The following is an 18765-nucleotide window of genomic DNA, read 5'->3' on the forward strand; positions in this document are numbered from 1 at the left end:
GGTTTTCAGACAACTGCTTGGACTCCTCTCTTCCTTCAATTATTGTCCAGCTAACTGCAGAGTTACGTCAGGAGCACTTTCCTTCAGCTAGATGAGGAAGCAAGAATGTGTCTTAACCTAAGTGTTAACGGTTCTTAGTGTGTTTTAAATATTCTAAATTCATTTGTTTTTAATTGAATGTGTCTATGCGAGCGTGAGCCACAGGAGGCCAGAGATGTAGGATCCTCGGAGCCTTAGTTACAACAGCAGCTCAGCTTCCCAACTTGGGTGCTGGGAATTGAACTCAGATCCACTGGAAGAGCAATGTATGTTCTTTTATTGATGCTGCACCCGATGCACAAAGTCTGTTGTGGTTATTGTTATTATGTGATGTAAAGAGACTAGCAAAGCTTTAGAGGCAGAAATGGGACCTGGAGATGTAGGACCGTAAAGAGGCTTATTCTTTGCTAGTCTGGGGCTGGGGAATTACAGGAGGGTAAAGGGCATTTTGCCCAATTTTCAACCTTGTCACACATCAGAGAAACCAGGCAGTACCGCCAACCCCATGGCACATGTAGCTGTCACTCCATGGCTAACCTACCTGTCTGGCCAAGGAGCTGGGAACCACCTACATACAGCCTGAAAGTTCTCATCTCTGTCTCTGACAACACAACCACAAGAGCAAAGCTGTCAGGTCCATGGGGCTGCATTTTTCTATAAAGACATTTAAAAAAAAAACAAAAACAAAAACAAGAAACTTCAAGTTAGTTAAAAACCTGCAGTGAATGAAACCATAGGGGAAGTCGTATGCGTACTTTGTTACACCAAAGAGAACAGATGTCCTGTTCTACGTAAGGTAGATAGACGGCCTCATCTTCAGACTTCTAGAAATTTTTTCCTGAGTAGAGGGAAGTCTCTTTCATCCCTTTAGTTGTGGCTGTCTCCAGGTTCTCTCTTAGCTCATTCTTACTTGAAACACCCCCACACTGCACCGTGACACCAGTGGGGAAAGTGACAACTCTGCTTCCCCTTCTTGGTCTTTAGCCCTCTGGGAACTGTAGCTCTGAGGCTGCTGAGTTTGAGGTCACTGAGGAAAAGCAGTGACTCCCACCCTCTTATTTGACCATAGTGCTCAGCCCAGTATCTTAGACTGGTCCTCGACTTCTTTTCGACAAAGTATGATTCTGCAGCCTTGGGCTCACCCTATATAAGCTGCCTGCTGTACTGAGTGGGCGACATTCCTCTTTCCTCTATAGGCATCAGACATGCTTCCACACCCAGGTCTTCCGAGGGGAAATGTCAGGAGTAAGTTCTTACGAACAACTAGGACAAGTGTTTATGTAAGGTACAAGCACAACTTGCCAATCTTATTGCTCATTTCAAACTTTGGGCTGGTAATCTACATTTTGTCTAAAATGCTTGAGAGCCCAACTGGTCATGGTTGGCACACACCTATAACTCCAGCACTTGAGAGAATCGAAGAGATCAGTAGAGAATGCTCATTCTCAGATATAGGCCAGGGGGTAACAGATGGCTCAGGAGTGAAAGTCACTTGTTACCCTTGCAGAGGACCTCTGCTTGGTTCCTAGACTTAAAACTCCAGTTCCAGGAACTGTGACGTTGTGGGCACACTCATATCCAAAACAAAATATTTCAAAAGTGCTTTTACCACCCATTGAATTCCTATTGAAAATAGCTGGTTGTAATCTGTGGAATCCACAAATCCATTTATCCCTCTAGCTAGTGGGACTGGCACCCTCCCCTGGAACCAGGATTCCACAACGTTAAAATGGCCCGGTAAGGAATGGACTATTTGCAGTGGCCGTTCAGAGTCTGGCGCCCAGCTAGGAAAGAAAACATTGACGTGCATCATTTAATTGCTATTTATTTTCATAAACATGAGGTATTTCAAAGTGCTCTAAGGTGCAGCACTAAATATATACACATTTTGAAGAAAATTAAACACAGAACTTTGCCATTTTTACCCAGTTCTATGCACCAAACATGAACAAATACAGTAACAAGGAAGAGAAACAGGCTAGGAAAAAAAAAAGGAATATATATATATAGTAAAATTTCTTTACAAAAGTTTCTTAGTTCAAAAAGTGATAAAGTAATATCTACTCAAAACTTCCACAACTCATTTTCATACGAAAATATAAGTATCAAATTTAGTTATGTATCAGCATCATACTAAAGTATACAGGCCGTGTAGGAATTAGTACAGTACATAACAGATTAACAATGTATTTGTATACAAAACATGCTCCTCAAACATTGAGGTATTCTTACAGTACTTAGGTGTGAACTTCCAGTCTAATACTGGCCCGAGAGCCACCTCTCATTACCCAGGACGTATACAAAAGGCGGGTGTATCAATGGTATTTACACAAGCGTTCCCAGGGGCATCAAATGGCAACCCCCCTTCTGTGGCATTTGCTGGAACTTAAGCACCATTGTAAAAAGGAATGACTCTGTTTGGAAACTTGGACCGGAACACGGTGACTTCACAGCCTCCTGAAGCTCCTAAGTGTCCCGAACTTCCACGGCTGTCACCAGGTCATATGGAGGAGGAAAACAAGCCACCCAGCATCCCATAAACTCAGTTTTTTTTTTTTATTCCAAGGTCATGGCAGAACCCCGCGTCCTGCCCCCTACCCAGATCCAAACTCGACAGGGGACCGATTTGAAAGTAAACCAACATTCTTAATGTCAACACAATGTTTGTTTAAAAAAAAAAAATCAAAATGTGCAAAGTGGCAGTGACTGTCCGTGTGAGAAACGTTTTAGCATTTTAGCAAGTCCGAGCGTGTTCGATCTTCTTTAGCAACTGCTGCTGCCTCGCCTGCAGTTTCTCCTTTTCCAGCAGGAGCTGGTGCTCGTTGGCCTGTAGGGCGTGGACGTACTCGGTGGCCTTTTTTAAGATGACCACCTTGGCGGCCTTCTCGTTCTTCACCAGCTCGGGCACATGGTCCCTGAGCGTCAGGAAGCTGGAGCGCAGGTCGTTGCGGCGCTGGCGCTCCAGGATGTTGTGGTTTCGGCGGCGCTCGCTGTCCTCCGAGTCTGAGTTTCGGGGGCTCAAGCTCTTAGCCTTTGGTGGAACGACACTTTTGAGGGGGCGTGGAGAAGCCTCGCTCTTGATCTTCTTCTGTGGTGGCGCATCCTCGCTCTCCACATAGGGTGAGGGTGCGGCATAGTTGTGTTGCTGATGGATGGGGACACAGCGCTTGAGGATCAGCTCGCCAGGTTGTGCTCGCCCCAGGCCCAGAGCCGAGGTCTTGGGGCGTACAGTGATGGTGAAAGTGGTGACTGCCTTGTTGTTAGAGGAGGAGCGTCTCTTCTCTACCGTGACCACATCGATCTCCTCCTCTTCATCTTCCTCCTCATCGTCTTCATCATCTTTGAGGAGGAGAAAAAAAAAATCTCCGGGTTAACTTTTCAACTCTCACATACCTTATAGAAGTCAGCTAGGTTTGCTGAAGTTTTGTCACAATGTGGACAAAATGAGCGTGCACACCCCACACCCCCCTGCATTTTTCCTTCCCCAGGCCGTGTGGGGCCAGCAGGGAACTTGCCCAATGTGGCAAGACCCAGGGTTCAACCTCTGGTGTCAGACTTGAGTATGTGGCATAAACTCGAGGAAGCCAAAGCTGGAGTCAGAATGAACCCTTGTCGGTATGGTTCTGGAAAAGGTTACTTAACTCCTCTCGTCCTCAGCTTCCTCAGCTAGTCAATGGGGGTAATAACCACAGTGTTTGAGTTTGGCAGACAATATGTAGACTTGGCGACAGATGCTCCGTAATAGGAGCTTTTAGCATAATCACCAGCCAGTCTGCCCCATGGATTTACTTATACACACTTCCACAGACACCCTTCAGACAGGAGGCTCCTCCTCTGGTGAAAACACACGGCTGGGTTTGGTTCTGCCATTCTTAGACTCTAGGAACCAACCTCCCTACGACAACAACCTTTTCTTGTGCGAACACGCGTTGTACAGAGTAAGCAGTTTTTCATCTAGGCAGAGATCAGATCTCAATTATAAAGCTCTAGTCCACAGTAGCTACACACATCCCAATGGGAGCAGTGCCCGAACAACCAAAAAAAAAAAAAACCCACACACACCCATGTAGCATCCTATGTGTATTCTGACTTCCTGGTTTACTGCCAGGCTAGGAGAGAAAATTATAGTTTAAAAAAAAAAAAAGCATGAAAATCAAAACACATCTTCTACCTAATCTAGGGAGGACCGGAAGGCAGAACAATTGTGAGGTTTCTTCTAAAGCTGAACTGTTAGGCTGCTCCCGGTCTGTAGGTCCCTTTAAGCCAGTGTTTTGGTTTCCAGCCAAGAAGACAGCTGTTGGAAGAAACTGCTTCCTAACAGAAAGCTGTCAAGGCACAGACATTAAAGGGACAGAGCCCTTTCAAAGTGCAGGCTTATCACCAAGTTTCCTCCCAGGAGTCTTAGAACCAACGATCTCCCCCCTCAGCCCAGGAGGAAATTCAGACTTTTTATATTCTTTGGCGTTGTGAAAACACTAGCTTCCAAGGTCTAATAGACCTACAGCTGAAGGACAAGGGCAGACAGGATTTGGGTAAAATATGGTAGGTACTTTCACAGCCCCAAGGAAAAAAAAAGCTGTTTTTCCCTTTCTTAACCCTTCCTTTCCACGGACGGCCCGGAAAAAAAAGCTTACAATAAAACCAATGAATCCTTCCAGGGTGTGTGCATTCCTAAGGAGGGGCAGTGGTAGGGACCCGCCCTCAACCTCAAGGGCACTGGGTTATGGAACACAACTCCACTCAATTAGGTCAGAAATTCCAGCTAGGAAACACAACTGGACCAGCACTCAATCGAAACCGGAAAGAGGCTCCCAGAAAGCGTACACAACCACTAATGCACTTGCTGCCAGCTGCTGAACTGGAGGGGGGGTGCCCCCATCACCCCCAGTCTTTTTGATCCCCTGCCTGACTTGCGTCAGACACAACGCCGCCTGCTGGCCACGCACCAAACGCAAACAGCCCACCACCCACGGAGGGCTCAGAGTCCCTGGGGGGTGGGGAGGGGAGGAATTACCAGGCGTTTCTCCTAACTTTTGGAAGTGGGGTTGTGAACAGCCCTTGTCTTTTCGGGGAGCCTTTCCCCTTCCTTGACCTGGCCTAGAGGGACATTTCCAACGAACTAACAGATTTCCGTTCAGGTAGCTTTCTGACCCCACAGCCTGACGGAACTAGCCACCAACTTTTCCTACAGTGAGGGCAAGCTAGGGCAAGGATTCCCGAAAAGGGGGACAGAGCAAGTTTAAGTAAAGGTGTAGCTGGGGGTTTCCAGCTTCTTCTGTCCCGGGAAAGAGGTGAACAGAAGAGAATCACTGGCACAAATCTAAGATAACAAAGGGACCGCACGCCCACCTTCCCAACACCCAAGGAGGTAGCAAGGAATCTGTTCTAGGCTTTACCTGAGTCGCTCAAGGTATCCTCTCCAGAGGTGCTGAGGGCCTTGTGCTCGCCACTGTTGGCAGGACGACCGCCTGCACGAGCAGGAGCAGCCACCGGGGCTACAGCCGGGACAGACACACTAGTGACCACAGCGCTGGTCGCCGGGGCACTGGTCGGGGCAGCGGGCACCGAAGCCGACTCTCGCTTGTTCACCGGGAAGGGGAAGACCACGGCGGGATCCACACACTCCGCAGCCGGGTGGGAAAGGTCGGTAGGCAGGGTGGCCCCGGTGCGACCAGCACTCGCCGACCCACCAAGGGCACGGCCCCCGGAGCTACTGGCACCCACTCCCGGAGCCGGACAGGATGAGCTGGCTCCCGGGGGCCCGTGGCCGTGCTGCAGCTTCTCGTTCACTGCGCGCTCCAGCTTCTCGCGGGCAGAGAAGCCGCTCCACATGCAGTCCTGAAGGATGACCGGATTAGGAGTGAGGCCACCCAGTCCCCCCAGACCAAACGCATCCTCCTCGGCCGGGTTGCCCCACAGGTCGGCCTCCGGCAGCAGCATCTCCGTGGCCCAATTTGAGGGCTCCGGGCTGTGCTCTGGGAAGGCGCGGCTGGGCGACAACGGGGGCGTGGGCAGCAGCTCAAACTTCTTCCAGATGTCCTCCCCTGGTGGGGTCGAGTCGGGACCGCCGAAGTAGAAGTCATCTTCGTCCGGGTAGAAGCAGGGCTGCAGGGAGTCAAACTCGAGGTCTGGGTTCTTGCAGATCATCCCCGGCATGGTGGACGCGGTGCAGCTGGGCATGGGTTCGCCTCTCTTTTAATATCTCCGCTCTTTTTAATATGGGGGTGTGCTTCCTTCCCGTGGGGAGCAGAGTCGCTCCAACCTCCAACTCTACAACCAACAGACAAACCAAGAGAGAATAAGCCAAAGGGGTGAGTTGGTGGGGACAGGCAGTGGGAGCCCCCAATCTCTTCTGCAAGCTCCCCACAGCTCTGGAAGGTGGAGAAAGTTGAGCCTCTCCCCTACTCCCTCCTTTTGTGTACAAGCTGTCTAAGACTGGGGGTGGGAGGGGGCTTGCAGATGCAGGGGGTGGTGTGGCTCTCTGCAACTTTGGAAACTGCCGTTTCATTCACACAAGGCACTGCCTGGGGGAGGGGGTTCAAGCTGCTCTTACTAGCGCGACAACCCCACTTGCACTAGTTGCTCAAAGGAAGAAGTCCTTGCTACCAGGACTAGTCCAGCTACCGGGCATGGGATTAAAGTACCTTTCATCCCCCCTTTACAGAAATGCGATCACGGGAGCGCAAACACTAACGGGGTTCAGAAAACTTTATTAATTATTAAGGGCCTCTCTCCAGTCAGACCAACAACAGGCACTTATATACAAGCCCTCTCCGCACAGCGCCTCAATCTTGGCAAATATCCTTGGTATTCACCGTCTGTCTATACCTATATATACCTTTCACAATTCCCTCACTTCAGAGACCTCAACCTCTTCCACAGGGGGGAAAAAAAGGATGAACCCCATTCCTAGGAATGGTGCAGGGGCGCCGACGCGATGAGGGTCGTCGTAGAGAATCGCGTCTAGGCTGGAGGAGCCGTGACCTACATTATCACTCAAGCACCGTAGCTTCGCCTAACCCCTTTTCCTTCCTTCCCCGCGGCACCTTTTAGCGAAGCCCAGCTTGGGGTGGGGACGCACCGGTTCCCAGTCAGCTCATACTCATAGACAAATCTTGTGGAGCAGGGCGAATTTCTTTTCGCTAAAGCTATTTCTCTGACTGGGCCAGGGCTGTAAAAAGGATTAGGGCGGGTCTCTTCCAGCCAGGGTGCCTTCGGGTGCTGAATAGGCTTTTCAGGAAAAAAAAAAAAAAAACCCAGATGGTTTTGTTTCGGAAGCAGACACGGTGTGTTGTCCCCCTCCCCCCGAAAAAAGCCCGGCATATTTGGGCGCAGGGTGCGGAGCCGCGTCTAGGGGTTTGCCTAGCCGCAGCGCTCCGCCGTTCCCCCGGCGCTCGGAGGTTTGCAAGTACCGCTCCTTACCTCCCGCAGACTGCCGGGGATCCGGAGGCGACTCGGTGCAGGGGTCTCCGGGTGGGCTGAGGGGGCGGCGGTGGGAGGGGGGTCGTCCTCGGGACGCTGCAGTGTGTGCGCGCTTACGCCTGGCTAGCGCTCGTTCGGCTCCAACCCAGTTCCCAGGAGCCCCCCGCATCCACCCAGCGCGTCCAGACAGATGACTGTCACTGGCTGCGCTTTGAAGCTCGGGGGATATTATTAACTGAAAAAATCTGACACACCCGGGGGGCGGGGAGAGAAGGGGGCTGTGGCGCAGACGAGGGGGAGGGAGAAAGGCAGAGGCAAGCGGCTTTTCCCCGCCCTCTTGATTTCCATAAAAATCAGGGGAGGCGCCAAAGCCTTTCGCGCCAAAAGCCATTTGCTTTTCTTTTTTCCTCTCTCTCTCTCTCTCTCTCTCTCTCTCTCTCTCTCTCTCTCTCTCTCTCTCCCTCTCTCCCTCTCTCCCTCTCTCCCTCTCTCCCTCTCTCCCTCTCCCTCTCCCTCTCCCTCTCCCTCTCCCCCGCTCCCTCTCCCTCTCTCCCCCTACCTCCCTCCCCTGCCCCTCCATCTCTCCCCCCCTTTGCCCTCCCCCTTCTCGCCCCCTCCCCCATCTCGTTTTCAGACTGCAAGCTGCGAAGCTGGGAAACCCGAGGCGTGCTCCTCTCTCCCTTTTGGACCCCTGGCCTTGCACCCGCTGCACTCCGTGCCTTTTTTTCCCCCCCATTGAAGGTCCCTGGGTGTGTGCTGAGAATGGGAAGAGAGATTTCTAGCCCGGTCCCTGCGTGGACTGCATGCGTGTGTGTGTTTGTGTGTGCAAGCTGAGCTCCAGGCCAAAGTGGAACAAGGCCTGGCAGAGGGGCTGTTCGTGTGTGTTCGAAAGAAGGCGATGGGAGTGCAAAATGGGAGGCCGAGGACGCGCCCACGTAGGAACGAGACCGCAGGAGGTTTCTAGTTTCAAATTGAAAGGAAGGGGCGCCCCCCTTGTTTGAAAATAAATAAGTGCGGGCTACGAGGGTGGCGCCTTACCGCTTTCTTCGGCCGAAGGCGACACCTCGCGGAGACAAGCAGAAAGCGGAGCCGCACCGCCCAGCCTCGGAACCCGAGTGGGGCCACCCCCGCGAGACAGTTAGCGAATCCTACCGCGGAATGGATTGTGAGACGAGTGGAGGGGCGTCCCCTAAAGTCGCGCCCACCGTTTCCAACAAAAGCCTTTCCGAAGCCTGGGTTGAATTCCGAACAGCTGCATTCGTTGCCCAAACCACCGCTCAGTATACCTTAAGTTCATATTGATCGTGGCATCGAGAAAAGCCACCATCAACTTGGCCCCTTTGTGTCCCATTTGCCTCACTTACGAGGTGGCGTGATCAGAGAGAGCGCGACATCTTATTTAGACTAGAGCAGGGTGCGTGTATTCTTCGCTCACAACCGTGGGCACGTTTCTCTCCCTAAACAACGGCGCCTCACTCCTGTCTAGGCAAACATTCTAAAATGTCTGTTTATTTCCTAAATGTGGGGCTAAAAATAACTGCTCCTGCCCCACAAAACTTTCCAGGAGTGACCTGGATCCCTGGGTGAAGCCCCTTTCAACACGAATTCTCAGTAGGGTGGGATTTACCCTTAAACCCTTAAGCTTGTTGTGGGGGAGCTTCTCCATTTCCCTCTAAATTGAAAATGACACCCCTCATTCACCTCCACCGGGGAAGAAGAGAATGCCTAGAGAATCAAGGTCAAAACGTTGTGTATTAGCATGTGTGAAAGTCTTCCCATCTGTCCCCGAATGCCTACATAATTCTGGGGACTAAGGCAGATTCTAGGAAGTAGCCCATGAATGAGGGCCAGCCACCCTTCCAAGATCCTTTATTATTGGGCTCACATATGTAAAAACCATTACCTTTGCAAAAGCCTTTAACACCCTCATTTTCACACCCTTGGCCTCTTCCAAACCAAGCCCTCCCGCTGAATTCTCCCTCTAGACGCTGGCTCTCTGAAAACTTTGCCTCCAATTGTAATTATACATACACAGCAGGGGTTATATGGTAAGTACTCCTGGATGTTGATGGTGATAGGTACCATTGAAAGGGACCCTTTTAGGCAGTCAGATCAGGCAGGTTAGTTTTGTTTATTAGTGACACAGTGGGAGAGAGATAGGTGTGGCTCCCAGAGCCTTCTCTTTTTGTTGCTTTGAGTGGGGGAGGAGGGGTGCTTCTGTTTGTCTTTGAGCCGAGATCTCATGTAGCCCAAGATTGAATTCTATTTCTGTTGAGGGTGACCTTGAACGGATCCTCCTGCCATTACTCAGATTCTGGGACCACAGGTCTGCGCCACCACATCTGGCTTCCAGAATCTTCCTCAGCACCTCAGCAGCAGACACAGAAAGGACACTTTGACCTGCCTACTAGAACTCCCCCAAGCAGCAGAGGATTGGGAAAGTGAGCCAAGACGGCCTAGTTAGTTACGGATAAAGTCCTCTCTCCACACCTGTGCTCTTCACTCTGCTAAAAGATAAGATGTTTCAGAAAAGAGGGGACAGGGAGACAGTGACCTGGTTCCTTACTCTACATGCCTCTGAGCAAATCGTTTATCTTCCCGGGCCTTAATCTCTAATCTCCTGCTCTTAATGCAAACCAGCAATTACTGAAATTACCAGCAAGTCTGAATCTGAAGGTTAGCAGAATGATAAAAGTCACTGAGTATTTATTGGTACCTTCATTGGCAGGTAGAAAGATAAAAGACTGTGCAGAGAGAAAAATTACCTAGTGCCCATTCTCGGTGGCTCTGCCAAGAGAAGCCCAACCACTCTTCTTACAAATAAATGTTGACACACTCCAGGATTCCAAGGGACACATGCAAATGAAAGGACTCTTTGGTGGGCTTCGAAGTCAAGACTTCACATCTTGAGACCCTTCGTGGATCAGGACAACAGCTTCATGGACCTCACCTATGCCAGGAAGAACAGAGACACACCTAACGGGGATGGCTCCTTTAAGAATTAGAGAGGGGATCTGGTTCATAAATAAGATGATGGAGGGATGTTGTTTTAATCTATCTTTCTTTTTCCTTTACCAAATGAAATAAAGAAAAGTAGCTCACAGGCACCAAACCCAGGAGGACTTAAACTGTGACTAGTTCATAGAGCAACAACTTCATCCGGCTTTAAGGTTTCTCCTAGGACCATCTTACTGAGTCCAAACTCCCCACTCCCACCTCCCAGCCCCCGCCCAAATAAAGGCACAGTCTCTTGTGGTACTGTACTTCAGCGCTCCTGAGGCTGAGGCAGGGAGTTCGAAGTCAGCCTGGACTATACCACAAGACCCCGGCCCAACAAAACAAAGGTCCTATAAATTTTGCTCACTAAATATTTGAAAAACCCCTGGGATCAAGCTGGTAAGATGGCTCAGGTGGGAAGGACCCTTGCCGCTAAGTCTAACTGCCTGAGTTCAATCTCTGGGCCCATGCATGTGGTGGAAGGGGAGCAAAGATGTCCTCTGACCTCCACATGCAGTCTGTGGCACACAGGTCAACACACACACACACACACACACACACACACACACATTTAAAAAAACCCTACAGATTAATTGACTGTTTATTTTTTTAAAAAGTCAGGGTGGGGGGAGGACGACGAGGACGGATTGTATGAAAGAAAAAAAAGGCAGGAGAGGAAGAGGAGAAAAGAAAACTGACATTCTATATTGCACAAGGGGAAAAAAAGGGAAAATATGAAAATAGGCTGGATTTAAGATTTGATGGCAAAAAGTAGAACTATCAAAAAAGACAGATTTAATATGGCAGAAAATACACTTAATAATATGCCGATGGATGGGAGTCTCACAAATTATGAGGCTTGAAGGAAGGTCAAATGACTGAGGCTCGTGCAGTATCCCGAGCTCCCTAGCGTTCTGGGAGCAGAGGGAGGGAAACACGCGCTAGTAAACCTGTCTTCTCAGACCGATAAAGTCTCAGGTATTATTAACCCTGTCTGGAAGCGGCCCACAGAATAGGTCAGGGAGCGTCTACCTTGGCTGGGTGTCACAGAGTTAATCTCAACTGGGAGATAAGAAATCCAGAGAGTAGATTCGGAACAGAATTTCCTTTGGAGGATAGGATGCCTTTATGTAGATAAGGGGTACAGAGAGTGAGCTAAACGTACACTTCAATACACTTAAAATTTCCGGCCCCATTGCCTTCGAGTTCATCAGCATTCAAAAAATGTCATACTTGGGACAACACTTCCTGAGTGTCCTCAGAGGCAAAGATTATACTCCCTGTGCAGGAAGCGACCCTAGAAACTGAATGGAGGTAAGGAATAGCGGGGAGAAACCTGGTTCCGGGATATGAGTAGGTAATTTGCCAAACAGTTAATGCAAACGGAGGAGAAACTCGAGAAGATGCACAACTTCACCAGAGTCAGGACTATGAGAATTAAATCTCAAGGAGATTAACAGTTCAGTCAAGCGGATTGGCTCAAAATGGTGGTGAGGCTGGGGAGTGAGGGATAGGAACACTTTCATATACTACTGGTGCCTCTGTCCCAAAAGTAGAAGGAATTCCACTCTAGAATCCACCCAGAAAAAGATAATAAGGCAAGAGCTGTTGAAGTATCTTTTAGTGGGTAAGGGAACCTTCTGCCAAGCCCTCAAACTTGAGTTTGATCCCCAGGTCCCACAAAGTGGAAGGAGAGAATCAGCTACTTAAAGTTGTCCTATGATCTCGCCCGATCCTTAACAAAATAAATAGCTATGTGATGTAAACTAGCTCTTAGGAAGCCTGAGGATAATGAGCCTTTCTGTAAACAACACCTGGGAGGGAAAATTGGGGAGATCCACAAGTTTGAGGCTACTGTGGTGCCTTTAGCGAGATCCTGTCTCAAACAAAGAAAAAAACAAAACAAAACAAAAAAACCTAAATCAAAACAACAACAACAAAACAAACTGAGACTCTATTAGTGGCATTCACCTTTGATTTCAATACTCGACATTGGGAGGCAGAGGAAGGTAGATTTCTATAAATTGAGACTAGAGTGGTTTACAGACTGGATGAAGGGAGGGAGGGAGAGAGAGAACGTTAAGTCAAATGACCAAGAACGCGCACGCGCACGGCTTCAAGGTTGTCAACAGCAAAAACACTGTAAGACTTAGTGCCTACCAACAAGATGAGGGTGTTGCCGGTGATCTTAGTGCTAGAGCCCTTGGGTCTAAAGAAATGCAAATTTGGTGTCAGCCTGCCCTAACTAATGGGGCCAGCCTAGGTTATCGATAGGAATTGAAGGCTAGTCTGGGTGGTGTAGCAAAATCCTGTCTGAAAACAAAGACGCCCCTGCTCCCTTTCCCCAACATACCACCACACACACACACACACACACACACACACACACACACACACACACACGCACGCACGCACGCACGCACGCACACAGGTCCAGCAGGATGGCTTATTGGCTTATTGGGTAAAGTCACTTGCTACCAAGCTTAGCAACCTGAGTTGGATTCCCTGGGGCTGACATGGTGGAAAGAGAGAACCAACTGCCACAAAATTGTCTTTTTGACATTCCCAGGCATGCTGCGACATGAGTAACATCCCCACTCCCCTCCAATAATAATCCTTTCTCAGAACCAGCAGCATAGGATACTCTTTTAACAGCACTGGGCAGAGATAGCCAGCTCTACTCACTAACAGTAGAGCCTTACAGTCTCGAGGATGAACACCAGGTTCTCTGCACGGCACTGTGCTGCTAGGCTAAGTGCTTGCTCCACTTTGAGTTAGGCTTGCTTGTTTTTAAGTGTGTATATAGCAGTATATCATGCACATATGTTTTTGATGCCAGGAACTGGACCCAAGGGTCTCCTTCATGCTAAATAAATATATGCTCCATTATTAAGTTTGCTCCAAGCCAAACTTAAGGGCTTTAAATACACTTCGAACATACAAACAAACAAACTAAACCAACTTGTAGTGTTTGGTTGGGGTATGCATGCCACCTAAATAAAAAAGCATGTGTAGGGGCTGGAGAGATGGCTCAGCTGTTAAGACCATTTGGCTGCTTTCCCAGAGGAACTGGGATTGATTCTTAGTATCCACATGGTATCTTATAAAGGCATGTAACTCCATTTCCAGGGGATCCCGTGTAAATATTAATAATTATTACTGTTATTTAAAAGGAAGCATGTATAATATACCAAAGGATTTAATATACAGTCACTTAAAAGAAAACATGTTACACATACCATAGGCAATGACTTTGAAACAGTTTACGGGTAGAAGATAAGCAAGACCCAAGAGAGGGCTCAGCGGGTTGCTGCCAAGCCTGACCACCGGGGTTTGATCTCAAGATCCATGTCGTGGAAAAAGAGAAACCATGCCTGTAAGTCACCCTCTGACCTCCAAGTACATACTGTGGCACCGGCAGACCCCTGCAACATACCCAAACTAAATAAACATAATCAAAATAAAAAAGAAAAGGATCAAAGGATGGACCAGTGTGCCTGGCATTTGAAATATACGTGTACTTACATCTGTCTATAATGCCTGTGACGGTGAGATTAATTATCAACTAGACACAACCTAGAATCATCTGGGCAGGGAGTCTTGATGAGACATTGTCTAGGTCAGGTCGGCCTGTGGGTATGTCTGTGAGTGATTGTCCTCACTGATGTGGGAGACCTCGCCCACTGTGGGTGGAACCGTTCTCCGGGATTGAGCCCTGAACTCTATGCCAATGGAGACAATGAACTGAGACGCCACTATACATGCCTTCGCTCTCCCTCTGCTCTTGGCTGTGGCTGGACCAGCGTTTTGAACTTCTTGCTGCCTTGACTGCTCTGCGGTAGTGAACTGTTAACATGGAATTGTGAGCTAAAATAAACCTGTTCTCCCCAAAAGTTGCTTGTTTTATTTTGTTTAGCATAGAATCAGACCGTTTGGGATGGGGGGGAGGGTTCTGTCACCTTTTCACATTGGTGGGGTTAGTAGTAAATTTTTAAAAAATGATTTTTAAAACCTTTAGTTATGTGTATGTCTTTGTCTGTGGGTTCATGCTACATGTGTGCAAGGACCCAGGAAGGCCAGTAAAGGGTAGGATCTGGAGTTACAGGTAATTGTGAGTCACCTGATGAGGGTGTGGGGAACTGAACCTGGGCCTTCTTCAAGAGCCAAAAGTGCTCCTAAGCCTTGAGCCAGCTCTTTCCAGTCCCTATGAATTTAATTATTTTTTCTTAAAATAAACTTACTTGCTTGCATAGTTAATCATTTATGGGAAATAAAGGATCCCTTTGCAAGACCTAAACTCACCCTTAAATCTATATTTTCTTAACCAGATTTTCTCTTTTCTGTCTGACCACCAGCCAGTGAACTCAACGTTGAGGGTTCAGAGATGAGGCAAATGGTGGTGGTTGAATTTGCATCACAAACTGACCACCACAGCCGAATGACGTGTATAATATTAGAGGTGCCCCAAACTGGGTGCCTGTATTTTGTCATTGGAGGATGAAATTTCAAAGCTAGCATTGAGAGAGTTTAGAGAGGGGTGAGTGTATGGTTGAAGGGTTGTCTTGGTAACACCGTTTAAAAAAAAACAAAAACAAAAAAACAAACAAACCTAGGATGTTATTACAAAGGTAAACCCCGATCCTTGAGATGGGCTTATCCGTAGGATTTCTGATATCGAGTACAGGGACCAGGACCTCTAAATTTTTTTGGATTCTCGGCAACGGGGATCAGCTACAAGCAGGGTCCGATCGTAATGGACGAAGATATCTTTGGTCTCCTTTTCAGAGGTTTCATTCACATATTTTTGGTAATAAGTTACCAGGGCTTTTGAGATGAACTGTCGGATGGCATAAATTTGGGCCTCATGACCACCACCCTTCACACGGACCAGAATCCACACCAGCAAATCGCTCATCGCCCAGAAGCAAAACAGGTTCCAGTACCTTGTACGTCATCGTGCGCAGCTCGATCATATCCAGGGGACGTCCATTCATCTTGATGAGCCAGTTTCCTCGTCTGCAGTGGGCCACAGCTGTGGCTGTCTTCTTGCGTCCGAAGATCTGCCTGGACTGCAGCCGCCCCTCGGACGAACACAGGAGCTCCTCACCGAGCACTGCAGCGCCGCCACCGGAAAAGGGCGGTAGCACCATTTTCAGTGCTAGTTCTAACCACAGTTGTAAGGCAGCCATTAACAAGCAAGATTTGACTACTCATCCTCAATAGGCCAATGATGGAGCCTAGGCATGGTGGAAAGCAGGGAGAGAAGATACATTCATTGTGATTGCATCAGAGGAACAAATAAGGGGTTCAGTGTTTTCCCTTCCAATCCCAGGCCTCCGGTTTATCTTTGCTGTCCTGACAGGTATGGAACTAAATGGAAGGAAACAGGTATTTGTGACACAGAGTTTTAGTTGTTCCTCTCACCTTTGATGCAGCATTGTGTCTGTTCTAGTTTCTCTTACAAAGTGCTCTAACAACAATTTGCGAGAACACTGTGAGTTCTGTGCAAACACTTCCCTGAAGACAAGTTCCCTCTCTGGCTGGAACCAGGGCCCAAGGCTTTTTCTTACCCTAATATGACACTCCTTGGAAATTCCAACTTCTTGGGGAGTGACACAAGGGTCCCTTTAGAATTGGGTTGAGGACAGGACACCCTAAAATGTGTCATTTGGCTTGCTGACTAAGGTCTTTGTGATTTTTCCCTGCTTTCCCATCTCTTAGCACCAACCCATAGAAAGGTTTTCTCTGAATCCCCTTTGCCTACCTTGGGCAAGAGTCTTCTGGATAAATGTCCTGAACCCCTGTCCTGGGACAACACCGTGAGGGAGACTAAGTTAAATAACCCAGAACACCACATCCACCCCCTTGAAGTCATAGTCCCCTGTTCCTCAGGCCTATTCATCCTCCTGTTCCCTCACCCATCACGTATTCTCTATCGAGTTGCATATTTCCTCTCTCCCCTAGGAAGAGTCTGTAGGCTTCAGAATTTCGTTGTGTTGTTGGATGTTCATGTTTTGGTCTCCCAAGCGCATAGAAATCGGCAAGCGTATCTATCTCCCTGAATTGAATTAATATCAGTTTATTTCATAGACCTAGTCACACAGCCTTTAGAAGATAAAAAGCAAGCAACATTAACTAACAAGACCCCTTCAGCCTTATCTTCATTCATTCATTCATTCATTCTCTGATTTAAAAAAACAGGAGAATCCTGCAAGCTGTGGACTCAAGCGCTGTCTTATTTCCTGGATGGCAACTTCATGAGACACTCAGACCTCCACACATAGTGAAGCCTTCTCTCAACCTCAGACCATTCCAGATGCTTGGGAAGAGGACCAAGATGAGGGGAGTAAGTATTGTGAACTGTGGAAAGCCAAGTGGATAGATAGGCCGAGATTTTGGTGCAGGATTGGAATTCCTATAACCTCCATTCTCTTAAAGGTAAAAGATGTCCTTGGAGACTGACAGCTCTGGGGGAGGGGGGGGGGTGTTGTGGCCCTTGCAGGCTCAATGAATGTGTGGAGAGCATCAGGCTTCCCCTTGGTTTATTCTTGGGGTACCAGTCTCATCTGGAGACCCTAGAGGGCTACAAGAAATTCTGATTCCAGATCTAGCCCTCCAATCTCTTTCTCAAAAATCTCCTGGTAGAAGAGGCATTTCTCCACCTTTGTTCTTTATGGGATCAATTCCCAGGTGCCTTTGCAGGTAATCATGGCCTGACCAGCTTTGCCTGCTACTATTTTTAGAGCTTCTTCTCCAGTGGTCAGCGTGCTAGATGTCCAATCCCACACATGGCTTCTTGCTGATTTCACTGTCTTCCTAGGGTAACTATAGACCCCTTTCTCTTCAGGGTCCACCCTGGCCCTCAGAAGGAACTGAGTGGAATAGTTAGAACCTGCCCAGGGACTTTTCAGTTATTTTGTGAGTTTTCTTCATGATTGATGGTAATTATCTGTGATTCCATCAGCTCAGTTCTAGAAACTGCTGCTTCTGGCCCAGTAACCCTTTCCCTTTCTTCTCTATTCATTCAAATTCTTTCTTCAGAGTTCAGCCCGAGGCTCCCCTAGAAGTCATACAGCCTTCCTTCTCCAGCCTTCCTCCAGCCTTGCTGTCTCTTCTCCCAAATCTTAAACCTCCACGGCCTGTGTCTCTGGGATCATGAATATGTAACTCCCTTAGCAGGACCTGCAGTTCTAAACACTGGAGCCCTCTGCCTCCGGCCTTTGTGTTTTCCATCATAGCTGCAGAAGCAAATGGTGGGTGGGAAGAACCCAGCCCTGGGACCTTGGATCATCCTGTTCATTTCTATTGTATGTACTTGTTTCTCTGTTCTTAGTAGAAGCAATGGAACCCAAGGTCTTGCACCTTCCAGATGCCAGGCAAGACTTTTTATCACAGAGCCCTTATTTCTTCATTTTAAAGTTAACATCTGGCATGGATCAACCCCTCTGACTTGTTTGTACTAGAGACTCAGTGAGGTTTGACTGCATCCCTTCCTTCCAGTCCTTCAACAGGGTCACCAAGAAGCCTATGTCGGGAGCACAAAACTGGGACCACAATGATCCTTCTGCAATCGTCCCCTTTTAAAGCAATGGTTAGGAATCCTTCCTCCAGATCTGCCCTCTCCTTGGACTGCCCTTCTCAATTTTAGCTTGTCCAGGAACCCAGGTAACTTGAGACCTGGAACAAAGAATGTAAGATGATAACACAAAGCTGGAGACCATGGGAGATGGACAAACTGGAGTTCTTCAAGTCTAGACTGGAGTCTTAGTTATTGAAGAATCATGTATGAACCATTGGCTTCATGTATGAACCATTTAATGTCTCTTGGCCTCAGTTTCTTGGTTCACAGGTGGGAAAGATGACCCCCATTTCATCCCCCCCCCCGCCCCCAAATGCTTTCATACCACAGAGGTGAGATGGGATTCATGAGTCATTTGGGTTTCCGTAACAGAACACTTGAAGCTAAATACTTTATGTAATAAAGAACTTACTTACTCTCTCTCACGGCTTTCTTCCAAGATGGAAGGGCCACATCTGTTGAAACCTTCCTGCCAGTAAAATCCTGAGGAGGTGATTGACATCATGAGCTAAGAGAAACAGAATGAGGGGTCAGGAAGCCCAGCGAAATTAAGTTTTAAAATCTCTTAGCCCACTAATCAATCCATTAATTCATCAATAGAGCAATCCATTCTTGAGGCCAGAATCCTAGTCACCTCTTTTTTTTTTTGGTTTTTTTTTTTTTTTTTTTTTTTTTTTTTTTTTTTTTGGAGCTGGGGACCGAACCCAGGGCCTTGTGCTTCCTAGGCA

At 48.2% G+C, this 18765-nt stretch overlaps 1 protein-coding gene and 1 pseudogene across 2 annotated transcripts; both read right to left on the reverse strand.

Annotated features, from left to right (window-relative positions):
• Positions 1-1849: 1849 nt before the first annotated feature.
• On the reverse strand, positions 1850-7666 carry Mycn (MYCN proto-oncogene, bHLH transcription factor). 2 transcript variants are annotated; one of them, NM_001013096.2, is given in 3 exon segments: positions 1850-3378; positions 5436-6309; positions 7462-7666. In NM_001013096.2, coding segments are annotated over 2 exon segments (1389 nt in total). In that variant the 5' UTR covers positions 6220-6309; positions 7462-7666; the 3' UTR covers positions 1850-2773.
• Positions 7667-15111: 7445 nt separating this feature from the next.
• Positions 15112-15741, reverse strand: Rps16-ps1 (ribosomal protein S16, pseudogene 1; annotated as a pseudogene).
• Positions 15742-18765: the final 3024 nt, after the last annotated feature.

This window comes from Rattus norvegicus, chromosome 6 (assembly GCF_021556685.1).
Source record: "Rattus norvegicus strain SHRSP/BbbUtx chromosome 6, alternate assembly SHRSP_T2T, whole genome shotgun sequence".
Taxonomy (NCBI): Eukaryota; Metazoa; Chordata; class Mammalia; order Rodentia; family Muridae; genus Rattus; species Rattus norvegicus.

Bases quoted from the DNA above. Each gene is read 5' to 3' on its own strand.
- Mycn (XM_087552596.1), bottom strand. From the start codon at position 7,630: ATGCGGGGGGCTCCTGGGAACTGGGTTGGAGCCGAACGAGCGCTAGCC. The intron at 3,379-7,461 runs GTAAGGAGCGGT...TCCTCCTCAAAG, and splicing joins TCCCCGGCAGTCTGCGGGAG to ATGATGAAGACGATGAGGAG.